The sequence below is a fragment of the Gordionus sp. m RMFG-2023 genome, chromosome 1 (genome assembly GCF_954871325.1).
Source record: "Gordionus sp. m RMFG-2023 chromosome 1, tfGorSpeb1-WG-v2, whole genome shotgun sequence".
Taxonomy (NCBI): Eukaryota; Metazoa; Nematomorpha; class Gordioida; order Chordodea; family Parachordodidae; genus Gordionus; species Gordionus sp. m RMFG-2023.
This window is the reverse complement of record NC_088775.1, coordinates 4,587,421-4,610,828: the sequence shown is the minus strand read 5'-3', so window position 1 is coordinate 4,610,828 and position 23,408 is coordinate 4,587,421. Positions and strand designations below refer to the sequence as shown.

The 23,408-nt window shown below is 27.7% G+C and overlaps 1 protein-coding gene across 1 annotated transcript; it reads left to right on the top strand.

Annotated features, from left to right (window-relative positions):
* Positions 1-5,424: 5,424 nt before the first annotated feature.
* On the top strand, positions 5,425-23,368 carry LOC135931199 (beta-alanine transporter-like). Its single transcript, XM_065468142.1, has 8 exons — positions 5,425-5,522; positions 5,568-5,722; positions 5,905-6,073; positions 6,469-6,595; positions 9,398-9,678; positions 13,586-13,797; positions 15,853-16,034; positions 23,063-23,368. Exons 1-8 carry the CDS (start codon positions 5,425-5,427, stop codon positions 23,240-23,242), a joined length of 1,404 nt encoding a protein of 467 aa, XP_065324214.1. The 3' UTR covers positions 23,243-23,368.
* Positions 23,369-23,408: the final 40 nt, after the last annotated feature.

Genomic DNA, 23,408 nt, shown 5'->3' with positions numbered 1-23,408 from the left:
TGTTGGTATTTTTATTTTGTTTATCTGCAAAATGATAAAATCTTATGTTTATGTAACGTTCAACTATTAATCTAATTAATTTTTGATAATGGCTAGATGTTTCTTCTTGATCTAGCATGTGATCAACCAGATTATCAAAAATATTTGTTTCTATCAGTTTTGAAATCACAAAAGATACTATTCGTTTAAATATACAAGGCCTTTTAATTTGATTATTATGTTCAAATGTACGGAAACCACTTTCAGCATATTGGCATAATCTAGATACATCTCTGGAAGGAATTATTAATCCCTGTTTGTTTTTAACTTTAATTAAATTATAGCTCTCTTGATCTTTACAATTTTTAACAATCATTGCAGAAATACATATATAACACTTTACCTTATTTTTGGATATAAGATTACGTTTGCGATGTTATCAACAAATGGCGATAATTTTTGGATATCTGGAACATCTATAAAAGAAAAATCTATAGCTTGTATATTGTCATCATTATCATTATCTTGATAATCTCCACAAAAAAGATTTGTATTATCGAGTGGAATACAATTACCTGTGCATAAGGCTCCCATCTTTGCTATCATAACGCCTCTTATAGCTGATCGTAATTGATAGGCAGAAGGGTTATTATTAAAACCTCCTCTGCTTTGTAAACAGCTAAAGAAGAGCTCTAGATGATCTTGAGATGTTTTGTAGGTTTAAAAATATCTAAAATATGAAAAGCAATAAATATACAAAATATATATAATGCTAAATAAAATACTTGAGTTTGGGGTTAGGTCCTAATAATAATTCCCTCCCAATTCCCAAAATGCTTTTCATTGACAAGATTAAGCCTATAATGTAGACTTTTTTTTTGATCTATAAATGTATTTTCCACTTTCAAACCTTAAGGATTTTAAAGTTGTAATGCTCATCTCAAAAAAATTTTCATAATAAGAAAGTGAATTTGTAGTTAGTGGTTTTTTAAACCCTTTAGCAACTATGTTCCGTGTATTTAAAAAGTCAAACATTCTATAAAAATATTAATATATTTTAATACTGATCAATCATTTTAATAAAGTCAACTGTGCTCTCACAATTTTCAAACCCATCAATCTTTAGCTCTTGTTCCAAAAGAATACCTTTTGCCACTGAGCTACTAAAAACTTGTACAGCAATTTAACCTTATAAAAAAATATAAGTATTGTAGTATTTTTAATTGTATTTTCAATTTTTGTTTGTGATAGTCAATATGAGATTTATTAATTTTATTAGCAGCACGAAGTCCTTCTATATCTTGTAAATTGTGAAGATTAGCTATATATTTCCAATTTATTATCTATTAATTTATAAAAATATATATTTTAATAGTAATTTAATTACTGATCCATTATTATAAATTAAAATTTTTTTATCACTGAGAAGATTTCTCAACAACTTAAAAGGAATACGTCCAACATAATGTAGACTTTTTCATCAAAATTTAATGCATGAGTAAAATAGGGTATGCATAGATCAGGATCTATAGATGCACCAAGTAGTTGGTACATTTTTATATTAGCCGCCAAACCATCACATACTATAACTTTACAGGAAGTGCCTGTATCATGTAATAAATGAAGAGCATTAGTGACTATATTAGCAAGCAAATCTCCAGTAGTATTTGATACTAAGAAGTATTCTATGGGAATTTTCCATGTTCCATTAAGACATGTTGCCATAAGAAAAAGAGCCTGTTTGGCTTTAGGAAGAGAATCAGATGGTTTGATTTCATTGCCCAAATCAACATGTCCATGGTACTCCTTTTTGTCCCATTGTACAATATGACGAATGGACATTTCATCAAGGCTTAATGTGGTGAATAATTTTACTTTCGAATCAGATTGAAATCTTTTAATTCTATCAAAAGAAGCATCGAGAAAACCGATACAGGCACTTCCTGTAAAGTTATAGTATGTGATGGTTTGGCGGCTAATATAAAAATGTACCAACTACTTGGTGCATCTATAGATCCTGATCTATGCATGCCCTATTTTACTCATGCATTAAATTTTGATGAAAAAGTTTACATTATGTTGGACGTATTCTTTTTAAGTTGTTGAGAAATCTTCTCAGTGATAAAAAAATTTTAATTTATAATAATGGATCAGTAATTAAATTACTATTAAAATATATATTTTTATAAATTAATAGATAATAAATTGGAAATATATAGCTAATCTTCACAATTTACAAGATAAAGAAGGACTTCGTGCTGCTAATAAAATTAATAAATCTCATATTGACTATCACAAACAAAAAATGAAAGTACAATTAAAAATACTACAATACTTATATATTTTTTTAAAGGTTAAACTTGCTGTACAAATTTTTAGTAGCTCAGTGGCAAAAGGTATTCTTTTGGCAAAGAGCTAAAGATTGATGGGTTTGAAAATTGTGAGAGCACAGTTGACTTTATTAAGAATCAATATTAAAATATATTAATATTTTAAATAATATTTTTATAGAATGTTTGACTTATTAAATACACGGAACATAGTTGCTAAAGGGTTTAAAAAACCACTAACTACAAATTCACTTTCTTATTATGAAATTTTTTTTGAGATGAGCATTACAACTTTAAAATCCTTAAGGTTTGAAAGTGGAAAATACGTTTATAGATCAAAAAAAAAGTCTACATTATAGGCTTAATCTTGTCAATGAAAAGCATTTTGGGAATTGGGAGGGAATTATTATTAGGACCTAACTCCAAACTCAAGTATTTTATTTAGCATTATATATATTTTGTATATTTATTGCTTTTCATATTTTAGATATCTTTTAACCTACAAAACATCTCAAGATCATCTAGAGCTCTTTAGCTGTTTACGAAGCAGAGGAAGTTTTAATAATAACCCTTCTGCCTATCAATTACGATCAGCTATAAGAGGCGTTATGATAGCAAAGATGGGAGCCTTATGCACAGGTAATTGTATTCCACTCGATAATACAAATCTTTTTTGTAGAGATTATCAAGATAATGATAATGATGATGACAATATACAAGCTATAGATTTTTCTTTTATAGATGTTCCAGATATCCAAAAATTATCGCCATTCGTTGATAACATCGCAAACATAAACTTATATCCAAAAATAAGGTAAAGTGTTATATATGTATTTCTGCAATGATTGTTAAAAATTGTAAAGATCAAGAGAGCTATAATTTAATTAAAGTTAAAAACAATCAGGGATTAATAATTCCTTCCAGAGATGTATCTAGATTATGCCAATATGCTGAAAGTGGTTTCCGTACATTTGAACATAATAATCAAATTAAAAGGCCTTGTATATTTAAACGAATAGTATCTTTTGTGATTTCAAAACTGATAGAAACAAATATTTTTGATAATCTGGTTGATCACATGCTAGATCAAGAAGAAACATCTAGCCATTATCAAAAATTAATTAGATTAATAGTTGAACGTTACATAAACATAAGATTTTATCATTTTGCAGATAAACAAAATAAAAATGAAAATACCAACATTCGTCAGAAGCTGACCAAAAGATATATATTGTAACTATATATATTTAAATATAAATAATATCTATAAATCCTTTTTGTAATTCATGAATATTATTTCTATTTATTAATTTATAATAAACAATTATTGATTTTCATCATAAGATTAATAATCTCATAATTTTAAGTTATAAAATTCTTCAAAAAATAAAAAGGTAAGATTAAGCTAAATTTATCTGAAGTCTTAGAAATGTTTTAATTTATTTAATCTATATTTTTTTTATTGATAAAATAAACTGGATAATATAATATAAGGAAAAATAATTTTTTATTTGCAATACATAATTTATCCTAAGATATATCTATTAAATCAATATGATCCAATTAGCACAACTGATTAAAATATTAAATTCATATTGTATTTCTTTAATAATATAACATATTTTTTATAATATATATATTATTGAGAATCTGAAGATTAAACATTTACTTTATATTAAAAAAAAAGAAATACCTCTATTTTTAAGATTCAGGATCACAACTTTAAAATTGAGAGAACTTTACATTTATTATTTAAGAAAAATATTGGAGAGGATGCCTAATATTCTGGATTTCTAAGTTATATTTTACTTTTTTATTTAATATCATAATGTAAATTTTTAGCTATTCTTTAAAAAATTAACTTATGTTTAGATGTTTAAGCCAAACAATATGAATATTTATAATAAAAATCCTGATGATTCAGTTTATCACCTTGTATGATTCGAAATATTAAAAGGGCAAGTAAAGTCTCATATTAAGATAAACATAAATTTAAGCAATGATTTATATATATCTACCTTATTAGATATTTTAAGAATAGAATAGAAACGAAAAACAATTATATTGTGTCTTAAGAAAAACAAATGATAAGTAAGGGAACTTTATTAGATACTTTATATTCTATGTATAAAAAAATGTTTAAAATATAAATTTTAATAATTTAGTCATATAATTCTAAATTATTTGAATTTGGTCTGCTAAATATATATCTTCTTGGGAGAATAGCCTTGGAATATTTGTGGGATAGGATCCTTGATGGTACCATTAATGCAGATGGATGTAGATTTAAATTCTTTGTTAAGTATCATAGGAAAAATTTCAGATATAGTAATAAATTAGGCTCTCGTTTAAAATTTTGTTACCAAAATGGCGGGTCCAGCTGATTTGCTTTTAACGACGCTTAAAAATGCATTTTAATGAATGAATCGACAGTCTAGGTATATTATATGTCATTGCTCTAAATATAATGTATATGTAATTAGAATAGCATAAAATATCTGCATGTCATATTTAATTAATAGTTTTAAAAAAATTGGTTACTTTTATACTTCCTATTTATATAAACTCAAAGTATTATGCTGGGTTGATTATTGAAAAATGGTATTTATCTAATAAATCCAATTTCACCTTTTTTCACCTTTTCGTAAAGCGACAAAACGTATAAAGTTAATCATAATTCGAGACTACGGGAGATCGACCTTGAGATAGTGCGGATTTTTTAAATAAAAATCGGAAATGTTAGATTTTGATGATATTTTACCAGAATTAGGAAGCTTTGGTCGTTACCAAAAGTTATTAATAACATTTATCTGTTTACCAGCTACGTTACCATGCTCGTTTTTTGGATTTTTATACATTTTTCAGATAGCTATTCCAGAACATAAATGTATAAAATTTTCAAGCTATGACAAATTAGACTTTAATAATTCTAACTTGTCTCTCATTTCTATTAATAATTGCAGCGCCACTTATCAAAACCAGTTTAATGAGCGAATTAATCTCAAATGCATTGAATGGGAATTTGAAACAAATGTTTTTAAATCTACAGCTGCATCTAAAGTAAAAACTAATAAAAAAGGATTACATTATTTATAAGCCTCGTATATAGTTTCACATGGTTTGTGATAGAACATGGATTACTCAGTTTACTATATCAATGTTTTATTTTGGAAGTTTATGTGGTCATTTATTGTTTGGTCACATTATTGATATGTAATTAATTATTAAATAATAATCATTTATATTAAATATGGTTAGTTGGGGTCGTAGGGCAGGTTTTTTTTCCTGCTTAACAATAGAACTATTATTTGGGATCCTCATAATTTACTCATCAAATATCTACATGTTTATAATATGTCAATTTGCAATAGGATTAACAATTGCATCAATATTTGATATTCCATTTGTGTCATGTAAGTAAATTATATAAATTGACATCACGTAAACCTAGTTATATACTTTTTTGAGAAATTATATTGGGTTTTTAAAAAATTAGTTATAAAACAAATTATAGTATATTTAAGCTTTATTTATTAATAATTTTTTCATGCTTCGATATTCCATTTCCTCATATTAATTATAACTATATTTTAAGCAATTGAATTAGTGGGACCAACTAAGAGAGCCTTTATCACCATTCTAATGTGCTTTACTTATGCCTGTGGTGTGGTTATATTTGCCACAATAGCTTACTTTGTTAGGGATTGGAAAATATTGACACTTATTGTGGACATACCATTTATTGCTTTCTATATTTATTGGTGGTAAGAATAAATATTTATATATAATTTTTAATTTTTTCCTAGATTTTTTTTTATATCTTATAATTTTAGCATTTAATCATTAATTTTATTACTGAGAAACAAAATTGTTGTAAATGGCATTTGTTTTATCCACATTTTGCACTTTAGAACTGTAATAGAGTGCAAAAAATTAGATCTGATCATATTTATACTTATGTCTATCATCGCCACACTTAATTTAATTTGTTTGATAGTTTCCATGTTTTTATAACTGCTTTTTTTTATATAAATGAGTTGTGTATTTTTTTTAAAGTCCAAGAGAGGTGATATCTTTTGGTTAAAAACTAGGTTTATTCAATTTTAGGCCAGCTAAAAACTGAAATTACTATACTACAATTACTGTTTAATATAATCAGGTTTTTACCAGAATCAATTCGATGGTTGATAGTCAAGAAAAAATATCAGAGAGCCGAAAAGATTATTCAAATAACTGCCAAGGTTAACAAAGTATCCATCCCTCACAATTTCCTCATTTCAAAATTGGTAAAGAGATCCTTCTTAAAAAAAAAAATTATATAAAACACTTTTTTATATGTCATTCCATGTCATATCTATTAGGATATTCCTAATCCCTTTGGATTTGGGGTAAATTTTGTATACAAACTAAGGTACCAGTTAGTTCAAATTTTAAGATCCTTATATTTTTTTTTGAGATATCAAGGAAATAATGAAGGTGTTAATGCTTATATATGTTGTTGATTATTTGCTATTTTATTAAAAACAATATTAGAACACCTAATTACGTATGCTATCTTATTAAATTAAAAAAATATTCATTTTTATTAGAATTTTGAAATGTGTTTCAAACTAAAATATTTTTTGATCAAATTTTACCTAAAATTCCCAAATATTATTTGAATTTTTATCAGCAAAAAATCTTTCATGGATTTTTTCGGGAATGACTAAAATACGCGTCCCCAGTCAAAACGACTATTTTCTATTATTTTTAATAGGAAATCTTATTAAGCTTTATAAGATAAGTTAGAAAATGTTTTTTTTAATTTAAAAAAAATACGGTAATTATATAAAATTTACAAAAATTTATTTTTTTAAAAAATAAACTACGCGTCCCCGGTCAAAATACAGTTTTTTTAAAAAAATCAAAACAGATTCATATTTAGCTCATTAAAAGAGTACAGAATATGTAAATATTATATTTTAAACTATTTTATAACTTAGTGATTTTTTCAAAAAACACTTTTTTTCGAAAACACTACGCGTCCCCGGTCAAAAAACTGTTTTTTTAAAAAAATAAAAGCAGATTCATGTTTAGCTTTTCAAGGAGATTCAGAAAATGGTATTAATAAAAAAAAATTTTTTTTTTGGCTAAACTACGCGTCCCCGGTCAAAATACAGTTTTTTTAAAAAAATCAAAACAGATTCATATTTAGCTCATTAAAAGAATACAGATTATGTAAATATTATATTTTAAACTATTTTATAACTTAGTGATTTTTTCAAAAAACACTTTTTTCGAAAACACTACGCGTCCCCGGTCAAAAAACCGTTTTTTTTAAAAATAAAAGCAGATTCATGTTTAGCTTTTCAAGGAGATTCAGAAAATGGTATTAATTTTGACCGGGGACGCGTAGGGACGCGTAGTTTAGCCAAAAAAAAATTTTTTTTTTAAATTTTTTTTATTAATACCATTTTCTGAATCTCCTTGAAAAGCTAAACATGAATCTGCTTTTATTTTTTTAAAAAAATAGTTTTTTGACCGGGGACGCGTATTGTTTTCGAAAAAAGTGTTTTTTGAAAAAATCACTAAGTTATAAAATAGTTAAAAATATAATATTTACATATTCTGTATTCTTTTAATGAGCTAAATATGAATCTGTTTTGATTTTTTTAAAAAAACTGTATTTTGACCGGGGACGCGTAGGGACGCGTAGTTTAGCCAAAAAAAAATATTTAAAAAAAATTTTTTTTTTAATTTTTTTTTATTAATACCATTTTCTGAATCTCCTTAAAAAAGCTAAACATGAATCTGCTTTTATTTTTTAAAAAAACGGTTTTTTGACCGGGGACGCGTAGTGTTTTTTGAAAAAATCACTAAGTTATAAAATAGTTTAAAATATAATATTTACATATTCTGTATTCTTTTAATGAGCTAAATTTGAATCTGTTTTGATTTTTTAAAAAAAACTGTATTTTGACCGGGGACGCGTAGGGAGGCGTAGTTTAGCCAAAAAAAAATATTTTTAAAAAATTTTTTTTTTAATTTTTTTTTATTAATACCATTTTCTGAATCTCCTTAAAAAGCTAAACATGAATCTGCTTTTATTTTTTAAAAATGACCGGGGACGCGTAGTGTTTTTGAAAAAAAAAGTGTTTTTTGAAAAAATCACTAAGTTATAAAATAGTTTAAAATATAATATTTACATATTCTGTATTCTTTTAATAAGCTAAATATGAATCCGTTTTGATTTTTTAAAAAAAACTGTATTTTGACCGGGGACGCGTAGTTTATTTTTTAAAAAAATAAATTTTTGTAAATTTTATATAGTTACCGTATTTTTTTTAAATTAAAAAAAACATTTTCTAACTTATCTTATAAAGCTTAATAAGATTTCCTATTAAAAATAATAGAAAATAGTCGTTTTGACTGGGGACGCGTAGTTTTCGGGGACGCGTATTTTAGTCATTCCCATTTTTTCAAATGGGCATTTTTTCAGACTCTTGGTTTTTGTCGATTTTTATTGTAAATATTAAGGTATCTTAATTTCTGAATTTTAATTCATAATTCACTGGCTATAAAATAATATCCTATCATGATATTTGGTTATCGTTTATAATTTTACACCCTTTAAAAAAAATCAGATTTAAATATTCAAAAAAATCGATTATTTAAATACACCCTGGGTTAAGGTCAATTTTATTTTAGAAATAGGTGCTAACTCAAAAGATATATTGGACTTCAGGAAAAGAAGTATGGTATTTTTTTATATGGAAAACGAAATAAAAAAAAATGGTCCAGTCCAGCCAGCCCCAATCTATCTTAGCTCAATTCAATAACCTATGAAAATACTTAGGCGATATTCGTTCATTTAAACAATACAAATCATAGGGTTCCACGCCATTTTGGTTTTCCCCTATGAAACAATTTACATTAAATGGCGTGTCATCAGCTGATTTGTAATGATCGACACACAAAATTGCATTTTATTTGATTGAATCGTCAGGTCATAGGTCCTAACGGACTTGGAGAATTTCTTGCATGACTTCTAATCTAATAAATTTATTGTTAATATACAATAACACACATACATAAACAATCGCATTTAGAAAGATGACGAACCTAACACTGATCATCGAAAGGCAGATATCCCCGAACAATTCAAACGCGATTTATTGCCGAGTAACGATTCATCGGTTTCCTTGACCAATTTCGCGTTTTCCCTAACAGATATTTCGAATAAACCGAGCGTAGAAAATGGTAGCCAAGAAATCAAACATCATGATGATTTTGTAGGAGAAACGGAGCTCAAAGTTAAACAGCTGAGTATAAGGGATTTGCTTTCCCATCCTAATATGAGGAACAAGACGTTTATCATCACCTTTGCTTGGTAAACTTTCCTCTAAATTTTGATTGAGAAATGTTTGAAAAAATTTTTTATCTATATTTTTAGGGGGGTGGTGGATAAAAGAAAATTATTGCGCAGGCGCAAATGATAAACTCTTTACCAGATAGCCGAATTATTGACCGTTATTATTTCTTATATCTTAAATCAAACTTCTAAATGTTTGAACCAGATTTCAAAGGTTCGAATATTATTCTGAAACTGAACCATGACCGGTATAGTGTTTTTATCTAAACACTAGCCGATACTCTTTTATGGTTTAGATTACTGTTTTTTTTTATAACTAAGTTAAATTATAAACTAGTAAATTTTCTTGTGTTAGATTCGATCATATGGAAGGAGAAGAGCAGGATGTGGCAGTGCTAGGGGATTTTTTGGGACTGTTTTGATCAATATTATTTGTAGACATTATAATAAGTGTCATCGACAGTATTGGGGGAGGGGGGGTTCTATTGGATTTTATAGAAAATTTCTTTTTTAAGGGTTTAAGTTGAGTTGGTGATTCAGTTTGATTTTATAGAAAAGTTTTTTTATAGGATTTTATATTGAATTAATATCATTCAAATGTTAAACCTTGTGCCTCCATTGGCAAAGGGGGGAAGAATTTAGTTTGATTAATAGAAAAGTTCTTTTATAGGATTTTAAGTATATTAATGACATTTTAATGTTAAACCTTGTTCCTATAGGTCCAAGCTAGGCCTATTCAAAAACGAATTCGAATCGAATAGTGCAACGAATCGAATAATTTACTATTTGAGTTCGTACGAATAATAAAATCTACTATTTGTATTCGATTCGAATAATTCGAATTAATTTTTTTAATAAAATAAATCATACTCAAATATATTGACAAATTTTTTTATTACAAATTTGATTTTAAACAGAAAAAATTATAATTATATGTAATTAATAGGGGTGTACCGATACCACTTTTTGGAGGCCGATCCGATCCGATATTCCAGATATTTTATTGATATCGGCCGATAACCGATCCGATATCATATCTAATTTTGTATTCTGTAAAGATACCGGTTTTAATTTTTAATATTCTTTTTATTAGTACAACATCTATAATTTTACTATACCATAACATATGTCATTTAAATATATTATAATTATCAGTTATAGTTTATATTCAATTCAATTGCAATTATTTATATAATAAGTAATAACATTAATCTATTTACATAATTAGTAATAAACAAATATATTGAAATTTGAAATTAATATATAAAATTAATTTATCGAAGATTTCTTTTTAGAAATACCAAAATTTCCAATTTATCAGAGATCGGTCTGCGGTGATGGGGACTGTTAATATCACTAGTATCACTAAAAACAGATTCTGAAGAGATTAATGAAAACTTTTTTAAACAGAATGCGAAAAAAAATAACTATATTGCAGAATGTTTATTAACTAATTATTACTATTAAAATAATTAAGCATAAAAATATATTCCGATTTTATTTATAAAAATAAATGGATTTTTAGATATAACTTTTTTTAAATTTTGTTAAAAGCGCCATTTTATATCGGATCGGAAAATTTTATAATATTTGCCGATAACCGATATTTTAAAATGGGCGAAATATCGGCCCGATCCGATATAAAATATCGGTACATCCCTAGTAATCAATAATCTGATAATAAATAAATAATCAAGTTATAAACAAAATTAAAATATATATTATTAATTTAATTTATAATTTAAGCCAATTTTTAAGGCAAAGAGTTTTTCTTATATTTTCTTCCTTATATGACATGCGGTTTTTTGATAATAAATTAGTTCCAACTGAGAAAATCCTTTCACAAGCAGTTGATGTTCCTTGTATAGATAGATAATCCCTTGCCATTTTCGAGAGTATGGGGATCCGATATGCATTTGCCTTCCACCACATTAACGGGTCAGTATCACTCTTTGCTCTTGGTTCACTCAGATAAAAATCTATTTCACACAGTTGAATATTATTTTGTTTAAAAACAATGTATAGCCTGTTTTGTTGAATTTTATCCTTATTTGTTTGACAGTTATAACTATGAGCTTATAAAATAAAATCATATTTAAATGGGGGTAAATTAAATACCTGTATATCTATTGTAAATCTCTTTAAATTTTTAACTTGGATATATCAATATCATAATCAACAGATATTGATTTAAAATATTCTACTTTAAGCCTGGGATCTATTGTGGTTATTATTGCATCATCGGCAGTTAAATTATAATAGCCCAACAATTTATCACTGCTACATTGAAACTATTGTTATCGCCGGGGTGGTGCAGTGGCGTGTGATGAAGGCTTGTAAACCGAAAGTCCCGGGTTCAATCCTGGGAAGGAGCAAAAATTTTCGGGTTTTTCTTCGATGGTGTATGACTTTAGACATATGATATGATGCTAGGATGATGGTGACCTCGGGGGCCGTTCAAGCTCAAGTCTGTCTACCAAGTTACAAATGGACTTGATAACGATACTCCGGTGGGATATCCATCGATATTGATACCAGTGGGAGAGATCAGGATTGGGTTATCTGTCGATTTGATCTGGTCGATATTGATTTGATGCCCGGTGGGGGAGATCAAGATACTTTGGCCTCGTGATACACCGGTGATCGATACAAATGAAATCGATCAGAAATACAAATATTGGGAGATCAGGATTGGGATATCTGTCGATTTGATAACTCCGTGTTGGGAATACTCAGGTAGGATATCTGGTCGATACTGATTTCATACACCGGTGGGAGTTCAAGATACTTTGGCCTCAAAAATGATACACTGGTGATCGATACAAATGAAATCGATCAGAAATACAAAGATAAAAATAGATAGCAATATTAATATTATAATAGATAAGTGAAGGGATAAGTGAAGGAGCTTACCACCAGAAAAGGTGAAAGCTTAAAAGAAAAAAAACATTGAAACTATTTTAAAGGATTTATGGAAACCAGGTTTTTCATTTTTTAGATGTTCAAGAATTAAAATATAATAAGGTATAACCAAATTATAAGTAGGATCCCACATACCTTATTTGTAGATTCATATAAAGGCAATAGTATAGCTTTAATTTTTATAAGATCCTCCCATTCATCCTATGACAAATGTTAGATTTATTAAACAATTTATTAAATATTACGAATAATTCGTTTTATTCGAATATTCGTTTATTCGAATCGAATAAATGATTATTCGTATTCAGATAAAACAAATAATTTATTATTCGTATTCGTAATTATTCGATTAGATTCGAATTATTCGAATCGAATATTCGAATTATTTTTGAATAGGCCTAGTCCAAGCATTGGCAAAAGGAAAAAGTTCTCAAATTTGATCTTATAAAAAGGTTTTACTGGTTTTTGGTTTAGTTTTATTATCATTCAGTTGAACTTTGTTCCTATTGTTCCAAGCATTGGTAAAGGCAAAGCGCAAGCAGTTAATACACACTGCAGATTTTAACATTTATTTTTAGTAACCTGCCTTTTTCCCCGTTTGTTTTCTTTTAGTTACTTTTGAATATTTATATTAATGACCGATTTAATATAAACTAAAACTGGATTGTGATGATTAATATCAAGTCCAATCACATTCCTATCATCCTCGCTAAGAACCCTGATATCTGATCAATCTGCACCTTCAATCTACACACACCACGTCTATCTTTCCCATCCTCTAGTCTCACCGCCAATGCGTCGCCCACCACTGTCCATGGCTCCCATTATAATAATTGCAACTTTTGATCAGAACTAGGAGTTTCAAACTAACTCCACCTCAGTATCATACTCTCTTTCAGTGCCATAGAATTTTACAAATTTTATATTTTAAAAATAATGGAAAAGTTAATACTCAAATAATAAAGCCAAAACATAAAGTTTTTAATTATGATAAAAAAATTAGGATAGCGAACGTCGTGTCCTACGTTGGTATCCAAAATTACGTATCCTTCCTCGACAATATTCACCTTAATTTCTTGCTGGCATCCTTAGCCGAGCTGCCCGGTTACATATTCCTTTGGTTTACGTTGGATAAAATAGGTAGACGCTTTCCTTTTGCCGCGTGTATGTTGGTGTCTGGAATCAGCGTTTTGGCTACCAATTTAGTCTTTTCCAGTATAATTATTAGATAAAATATTTTAAAAAAACGATTTGCCTTATATATATTTTCCGATAGAACTTACTGTTAGACACGTGTGACATCTGACTATTAATATGCCTAAAAATCAAGCACGTGTGCCCTTGTGATGCTGCGGCCTTTGGAGAGATCTTTTTCAACGCTCATATTTATGGAGGGGGAGGGGTCCTTTCTCGCTCCCTTTCCGTTTATACTTTATTTACCTCATTTTTATTTCAGACTTTACATAGGATCAGTATGTAGTCTTACCTCTCGCCTACAAAATGGAAAAAAGTCTAGCTCTCTACCTATAATACTTTAGGAACGATTAGTTATATCGAACCTTAAATTTGGCAAAGCCGTGTACCCCAGTTCGGAATTTTAAAAATTGTTTGTGTGGACATTTTAAAACCATATACCACACAATGACCAATTTATGGACATACATCAAGCCCGGGGTAATATGGACCATCGGCAGATTTGAACCCTCACAGAAAATCAGTTCCAATTAAATTCTTGTTTATATAGTTTTAAATTTCGGACCCTAATTAGGGCACACAGCCTTGAAATTAGAAATGAAAATGTATTTTTATACATAATTTTAATTTCTTACCTATGTTCATCTTTTAGAATATGTTCTTGGTAAGACATATAACCGTGTTTTATCCAAAAAATTATAAGAATCACTAGTATATTTTGCTTTTAGCAAAGTATATTTATATCCCCTGATTAAACATTCCGCACACATGTTTCTTAAAGTATTAGCTATCAAATAAAATTTGTCCGACGTTTATAGCTTAAATAGAAGTCACGCAATAACGATTTTTATGTTTATATATATATAACCTTGCAGTGGCGCTGTTATAGTTATAACGGTTATTGTATTAAGGAATTATGAGATACTATAAAAGGAAAAACAATACTTAGAGATGTGAGTTCTAATTTGAAGCAGCCTTTAAACACAAAAAACCTTACGAAACTTGAAGAAGATATATAATATTTATTTTGAATGGTAGTTGCACTTTGGATTCCAATGTCGGATATCTTCTGTGGATTCTGTATTGCCATTGGCATGGTTCACCCTATGTTACGCTTCTGATTGTATACTTCACCTCATCACTACTTTATTGGTAGAAAAATAGAGGAAAACGCTTAAATGAAGATTTGTTGTAGGAGGGAACAGTGCTAATTGTAGACAATTTTGCTTATTAAAAAAACGCCGAATTCAGTTTGGTATGTTGACGTGGCACTAACTGACATTAAGACACAACAGACGAAATTTTAATCACAAATATTGGAAATATATGTCATTAAGAATAAATTTAGTTTTACAAATTTATGTTATGTAAACATTATTTTTTATTTATCTCTTATTCATGTTTTATTCATATAAAATTCTTTTTCCTTGATTTTTTATTATTTTTTTATATTAACTTTATTATATTTGAAAAACATATTATGATTAATTTTTTTTATAAATGTCAACCTTAAAACACAAAAAGTCTCAAAATCTTCTAAACTGAAACAGGAAACTGAAAATATGGAACGAAACAAAATCTTTATAAAGAACCAGAGTAGAACTGAACCTTTTTATACTCGAGGTCGAACCGAACCCAGGCTTTTCGACCTGGACGTTAGGGGTCTGCAAATGGCAAAACAAATGGCAAAATTTTTAGGCCTAGCCCCTTTTGAATTTGGCTTTAGCCCGACTGGGCCAAATTTTAGTCCAAGGTTGTTGGGTTCAGTTTTCTAAAACACAAGACCTAACCCGAAACTTGTTATATAGTTGAACACCAAAAATAAACACATTATTTTTGATATTGGGGAGTGGAATTAAAAACGCTACACTTTATGGAATATCAATATCTGTCAAATATTAATTCATCAATAATTTTGCTCAGTCTGTTATTTTATTTGCACCGGCCTAGACCCAAACAAAAAATCATCAGACGTTACCCAGTCTATGGGCCAAGTACAGGGCTGGGCATCGCTTACCTCTACCTACCAGTAAAAATATTTATAACAATATATATATCTTTTTTTTTATCTTCAAGCCTCCAAATTACTCGTTCTGGTGCTAGCGCTAATAGGTAAAATAGGTATAACAACGTCTTTTGCCATAATATACCTGTACGCTTCCGAGATATACCCTACCGAACTCAGGGGAACTGGGATGGCCTTGACGTTAACCGTTTCCAGAATATTTACCGTCGCGGTTCCTTTTATTACATATACCGTGAGAGCTTAATTAATAAGTTACACTTGCTAGACATAATTTTCGATAGCGACATATTAACTGTAACCCCATTTCTGGTGTGCCTTTTAATCACTATCCTAGCATCATCCAAAAATAATTAGATCATTCGCAAAATAAAATGATTTAACCGGTATTTAGAGATAAAATCTGACATACGAATACGAAAGTTTAAAATAGGAAATTAAAAAAATACCTCTTTGTTTTAAAAAAGTGGGAAGGAGGGGATAGTTGATGAGGCTAACTACCAAAGGCAGTACCGAGCGAATCGGGATTTTACAATTTTTATTTTGATAGGTACTACCAAAATGTATATTTTTAAATAATTAATTTTTAACGAAATGAAGAAACGAAACTAGCTTAGATTTATTGTAGTTACGTAATTTATAAATCGAAAGCCATTTTGATAAAGTATTAGATGATATTTATGGTCAGGCAATTATGATATTTAAGAATACAAATTATTAATAATATGCTATTTCTGTTGTATATCGTATCTTATATTTGATTATAATTTTATATGGTTAGGTGATGAATCAAATAATATATCTAGACCAGTCAATACAAATGTGGAGATACAATTTTCATGAAATTATTTCTTGATAGATTATGCATATTTAATTTTTTGCAATATATTATACTTATAATCGGGCAATAGATATTCTATATTTAATAAGAATTCTAGATGGTAGGTGATAAATCCAATATGTCTGGGTCAGTTGATATAAATATTGGGGTAATTCATACTATTGTTAATAATAAGCTTTTTTGCAATATAGTTTATATTCATTCAATTTTTTTGCAATATAGATTATAGTTATAATGGGTAAATTCATATTTATTTAATATTAATTCTAGATTTTGGAGTAGTGTTGTTAAAGGGCTCGTTTCGAGCCCATTTAAAACGGCTAACTCAATATTTCATCCACAAAAATGTTACGCAAGCTGAAAGATTTTACTCATAAAAGGAATAAAGGTCTATACATATTATTATTGAAATCTCTAGACTTGGCCAATATTTTTCAGGCTAAAATATTTAGTTAGCCGTTTTAAATAATCTGCTCAAAATGTGCCGTTTAACAACACTATTTTGGGGCAGGTTTTGATCAATCGAGAAATTAGAGAGTGCTATCTATAACTATGTAAGAAAGGTGAGTGGTAATTATTATATACATCGGTCAGATGCTCTAAAAAATTGTACAGAGCAAATGAAAAACCAATATGTTTATAAAGGAATATGTTTTATCTGTAAACAAGGTGGTATTTTTAAGAGTAACGGAAAGGGCAGAAATACAAATGGTTTATGACAAAATTGCACCAGTAATTTTATTGTCAAATTGAAGGTCAAAATCAATTGATGATTGATTATTTTTATGGAACACATAACCATGAATTAGGTAATTATTTTGTTATTTGAACTCTATATAAATATATTTTATGAGATCAAAAATAAATAAGCTAATATTAAATATTCCATAAATCACATATGATTGTCTTTGAGACTCATTGGACACCTCTATATATTATAATCATAAGTATAGCTGAGAATAGGCAAATCCCACTACAACCCCCCCCCCTCCCAATTATTTTTCAAGTGATCATAAATTTTACATTAGAAATACACGATTTGAAAATGTATGTAATATTATAGAGAAAATGGAAAATTTATTGGCTTTGGTGGAAATTAGAAATATTTGACAATTTAATATCTACATATTATATAAGCCCTTTCTCATCAGCATAAATTTAGTTATTTTAGATAGCAACCTATTTAAAAGGATATTCAAACAACGTAAATTGAACGCTAAAGAAAAGGAGTATATAATAGTCTGACTAAAATATGATGGCAATATTTCAAAAATTCAATCGGATATGCAAAAATTAGTTAAATTAACAACAAAAAGAGACCTGTATGTGATTTAAAAAAATACATGATTCAACCCTTATTACAACAATAAAAAAGAAAATCCAAGTAATATTATAGAAGTATTGTGGTGGAAAATGGCAATTTTAAAGCTTTTTATTTCCAAACTCCTAAAATGAGGGAATATTTTGACTTCTACCCAGAAATTTTATTAATTGATGCCATTTATTCTTTAAATAAATATCTATTGCATGTGTTTACCTTGTTTGTTATAGATGGGGATATGCAAACAAGATTAGTTTGCATATGGGTTTGTTAAATCGGAAAGTTATTCAATAGTAAAAATGATGTGTGCTATTTTTAAAAATTACGATACAAAACATGATAAAATTCGATGCAATATATCCGATAAGGACTTTGCAGACAGGCATGCCTACAAAGATTCCGTTCTGGGGGCATCATCAGAGATCTGCTTATTCCATATTTTTCGGGCATTTAACTGAGAAATTACAGTGAACAAAAGAAATATATCAAAAAATCAAGTAAAACTTGTTAAAAAGCTCTTAAGGTCTATGGTTTATGCCAAGTCTCCTGCAAAATATTTTATACAATATGAAAACTTATTGCAATTAAATCTTGAATCAATTAGCAATTATTATAATAATAAATGGCACTCAATAAAAGAAGAATTTTGTATGGCCTGGACAGGTCAAACAACGAATTTTTTTTTTATTTATATAAATAATCGCACCGGAAGGTATGAACAGAATTCTTAAAAGTGTTATCAAAAAATATTATTCTCTTTTAAATTACTATAACAATTTAATGATTTGCATTGATATGAATGATCAGGAAAATGATCTTCGCACTATAATGGGTTTAAATAGACCATCAAATTTTAAATTGGATTAGAATGAAAGGAAATATGAATCCTTACTAACTAGTTACGCTCTTAAAATTGTATATAACTAGCTAAATTGCTTTGGAAAGGATGCCATATTTTGAACGTGATTGGTTAAATTTGCAAGAAACAGGTTGCAACTTAACCAACTGACTTACTGCGACTCTATTATTCTTTGGTAATGAATCTATAACAAAAAATATTCGTGAAAAAAATCATAATATTTATTATATTGATTTATTGGCAATTTGGATGCAAATGTTGATATTTAGGGGGCCAGTTCATGAAAATATTTGAACTTTTGAGTTTTGGTTGTTATGATTTTGTTAGGTAATTCGTGTATTTTTGTGTTTCTTTGTGAATCAATATCACTAATTGCACATAATATTATTTATTCTCACAATTTTCTATGATACTAATTTCCCCAATTAAGGGGAGTGAAATAATTTCTACGCCATCATTCATTACGAGGATCTGTGGTAAATAAAAAGATATGCCTACAGGGAAAGCAATAACGATTTTGTGTGTTCCACAGTTACATTGATTTAAGGTCTATGCAACTATTTGTCGCCCCTACATATGAAACAAATTGGTAGAATCTTCATCTGTATGATTCCTAATTAATATATTTGATAATTTTAGCTCATTATATACAACTATAAGTGCGTAACTAGTTAGTAAGGATTCGTATTTCCTTTCATTCAAATCCAATTTAAAATTTGATGGTCTATTTAAACCCATTATATTGCGAAGATCATTTTCCTGATCATTCATATTAATGTAAATCATTAAATTGTTATAGAAATTTAGAAGCGAGGAATATTTTTTAATAACACTTTTTAAGAATTCTATTCATACCTTCAGTACGATTATTTGTAAAAATTAAAAAATTAGTTGTTTGGCCTGTCCAGGCCATACAAAATTCTTCTTTTATTGTGTGCCAGTTATTATTATAATACTTGGTAATTGATTCAATATTTAATTGCAATAAATTTTGATATTGTATAAAATATTTTTCAGGAGACTTGGCATAAACCAAAGACCTTAAGAGGTTTTTAACTATTTTTACTTGTTCTTTTGAAATATTTCTTTTGTTAACTGTTATTTCTCGGTTAAATGCCCGAAAAACATGGAATAAGCAGATCTCTGATGATGCCCCCAGAACGGAATCTTTGTAGGCATGCCTGTCTGCAAAGTCCTTATCAGATATAATGCATCGAATTTTATCATGTTTTGAATTGTAATTTTTAAAAATATCGCACATCATTTTTACTATTGAATTACTTTCTGATTTAACAACCCATATGCAAGGTAAACACTGGCAATAGATATTTATTTAAGAATAAATGGCATCAATTAATAAAATTTCTGGGTAGAAGTCAAAAGTATTCCCTCATTCTAGGAGTTTGGAAATAAAAAGCTTTAAAATTGCCATTTTTCACTAATACTTCTATAATATTACTTGGATTATCTTTTTTTATTGTTGTAATAAGGGTTGAAAATTCATTGGAATCATGTATTTTTTTTAAATCATACAGGTCTCTTTTTGTTGTTAATTTACCTAATTTTTGAATATCTTTCTTTCTTTCTTGAATTTTTGAAATATTGCCATCATATTTTAGTCCGACTATTATATGCTCTTTTTCTTTAGCGTTTAATTTACGTTGTTTGAATATCCTTTTAAATAGGTTGCTATCTAAAATAACTAAATTTATGCTGTTGAGAAAGGGCTTATATAATATGTAGATATTAAATTTTCAAATATTTCTAATTTCCACTAAAGCTAATAAATTTTCTCTATAATATTACATACATTTTCAGGTCGTGTATTTCTAATGTAAAATTTATGATCACTTGAAAAATAATTGGGGGGGGGGGGGGGGTTGTAGTGGGATTTGCCTATTTTCAGCTATACTTATGATTATAATATATAGAGAGGTGTCCAATGAGTCTATGTGATTTATGGAATATTTAATATTAGCTTATTAATTTTTCATCTTATGAAATTATTTATATATAGTTTCAAATAACAAAATATATAATTACCTAATTCATGGTTATGTGTTCCATGAAAAAGAGTAACCATCAATTGATTTTGATCTCTTTTAATCAATTTGACAGCAAAATTACTGGTGCAAATTTGTCTTAAACTTTTTATATTTCTATGGGCCTTTTCACACTTACTTTTAAAAATACCACCTTGTTTACAGATAAAACATATTCTTTTGTAAACATATTGAATTTTCATTTGCTAAGTGAAATTTTTTAGAGCATCTAACCGATGTATATATATAATAATTAGCACTCACCTTACTTTCATAGTTATAGATAACAGTCTTTAATTTCTCGAATGAATTAAAACCTGTCCAAAATCTAGAATTATTATTAAAATATAAAATATCTTATTACCTCATTATAAATATAATCTATATTGCAAAAAATAAATGAAATATCTACATTGCAAGAAAATATAATCTATAATCAAAAAAAATTATAAGAAAAATGGCCTATTCTTAAGAAATTATTGTATGAACCCAGACATATTGGATTTATCACCTAGAATTATTATTAAATATAAATATCATATTTTCTGATTTTAAGTATAACTATATTGCAAAAAAATTAAATAATCATAATCTATTAAGAAATAATTGTATGAAAATATGTATCTCTACATTTGTATTGACTGATCTAGATATATTGTTGGATTCATCACCTACCATAAGAAATTATTATCAAATATAAGATATAATATACAACAAAAATAGCATATTATTAATAATTTGTTTCTTTGAATATCATTATTGCCCTACCATAAATAAATATAATCTAATATCAAATCAAAATGGCTTTCCATTTAAAAATTATGTTATTAAAAAAAATTTAAGCTAGTTTCGTTTCTGATATATACCAGTATCTTTAAAAAAAAATTATTTTAAAATATAAAATCACTATTCGCTCGGTACTGCCGGTTCATTAACCGGAGGGATTTGGGTTAAAGGAAAAATCACATCATACCAATATATTGAATAAAAAAGCAATAAATTAATATTACCCTTTTTTTTATTATTTGATTTATGAAATTCAAATGATTACTTGTTTTTTTTTGCATAAAAAGACTCAAAACAAGGATCTTCTATTTGGATTTCTACCGAATTATTAAATTACCACTATGAAAAAGGTTTTAACATAGCCTGCTTAAAATTCTATCTAAACTTTTTCGTTATGTTACTACGATAGGCACAAGTCTTAGCTTAGCCAATACTTTAAATTACGCCCATGAATAATAAAACAAATTTGCTGTTAATTTAATCACATTAATATAAAATAAATATAATAATGGAAATTATTTTCACAAATTAAATTATATTTTTCAGGTTTATAATTCTATTGGCTTTTTTTAAGAAATTAAATACAAAGATAAAAAATTTTTTTATTTAGTAGCCAATGTGGAACCAGTTTTTAAAATTAGGAAAAGTTATTCATCTCATACAGTGACGTCACTAGGTGGGTTAGTAAGGGTGTAATAAGTATTGGCTCGATATTTGCAATAGAAAGAAAGATTCTGAGATATTCACGAAGACAAAAAAAAATAGGAATATCCAATTCAAATAATGATTTTTTTTTTTACTCAACTCATTTAATTTAGATCAAATCAGAGTAAAAATGTTATAAATTATGTTTTTTTATTTTATAATTATCAGAGTTGTTAAAGGATCTAGATCCTGTATCTAGATATAAAAATGTGGTATCTGTATCTAGATAGATTTTTGATTAAAATATCGGTATCTAGATATTATTTTAGACGATGTATCTGTATCTAGCAAAAAGTATCTTTTAACAACTCTGATCGGCAATGTGTTATTTTTTTTCCAATTTTAAATAAGTATCTGATTTTACCGGAAACGTATTCCATCATGCTTGGGATGCCTACCCTATCAATCTTAGAAAATTTCACAATGAATTGTTGAACTTAATATAATTTATATTCGTTTTTCTATGGATTTTTTAACATGATTAACGACAAAATTGCTTACAATTCATAAGATAGGTATTCGAAACATGCTGGAATATATTTCCTGAAATTGGTAGGGGGGGGGGGGGGTAGTTACAATTTTTATCAACAACTATTCAGTGTTTAATCGGCTTGTAAAATTTGAGACAGTCCTATCATTAACCTCAAAACCATTCCCATGATCATCACTAATCTAATTATCGATTTACTTTTTTAAAAAAAATCTATAGAAATGGGTGTTATTGCCGACCATAATAATGGGTGCTATCACTACTTTAGCCGGATTTCTAGCCTTATTGCTTCCAGAGACCCTTAATACGAATCTACCCGAAACATTGCTCGAAGCTGAAATGATTGGATTGGATTATTCGATCTTTAAAAAACTCAAATATTTTACCTCTCTGTTTTAAAATAAAATATACTTATTGAATGCTTGACTAAATCATTTTTTTTATACCTTAATATCTTTTTAGTATAAATACTTAGTTTCAGGGATCCGTCTAGAATACTTTACCTAACCATGTGATATAATCTCAATCATTTATAAGACAATAAATAATTCCGGTGTTTTTTTAC

Excerpts from the sequence above, each read along its gene's own strand:
- LOC135931199 (XM_065468142.1), top strand. The coding sequence starts at position 5,425 with ATGGTTTGTGATAGAACATGGATTACTCAGTTTACTATATCAATGTTT. Across the intron at positions 5,723-5,904 it reads TGATATTCCATTTGTGTCAT|CAATTGAATTAGTGGGACCA; the intron begins GTAAGTAAATTA and ends CTATATTTTAAG. Across the intron at positions 6,596-9,397 it reads ATTTCCTCATTTCAAAATTG|AAAGATGACGAACCTAACAC; the intron begins GTAAAGAGATCC and ends AATCGCATTTAG.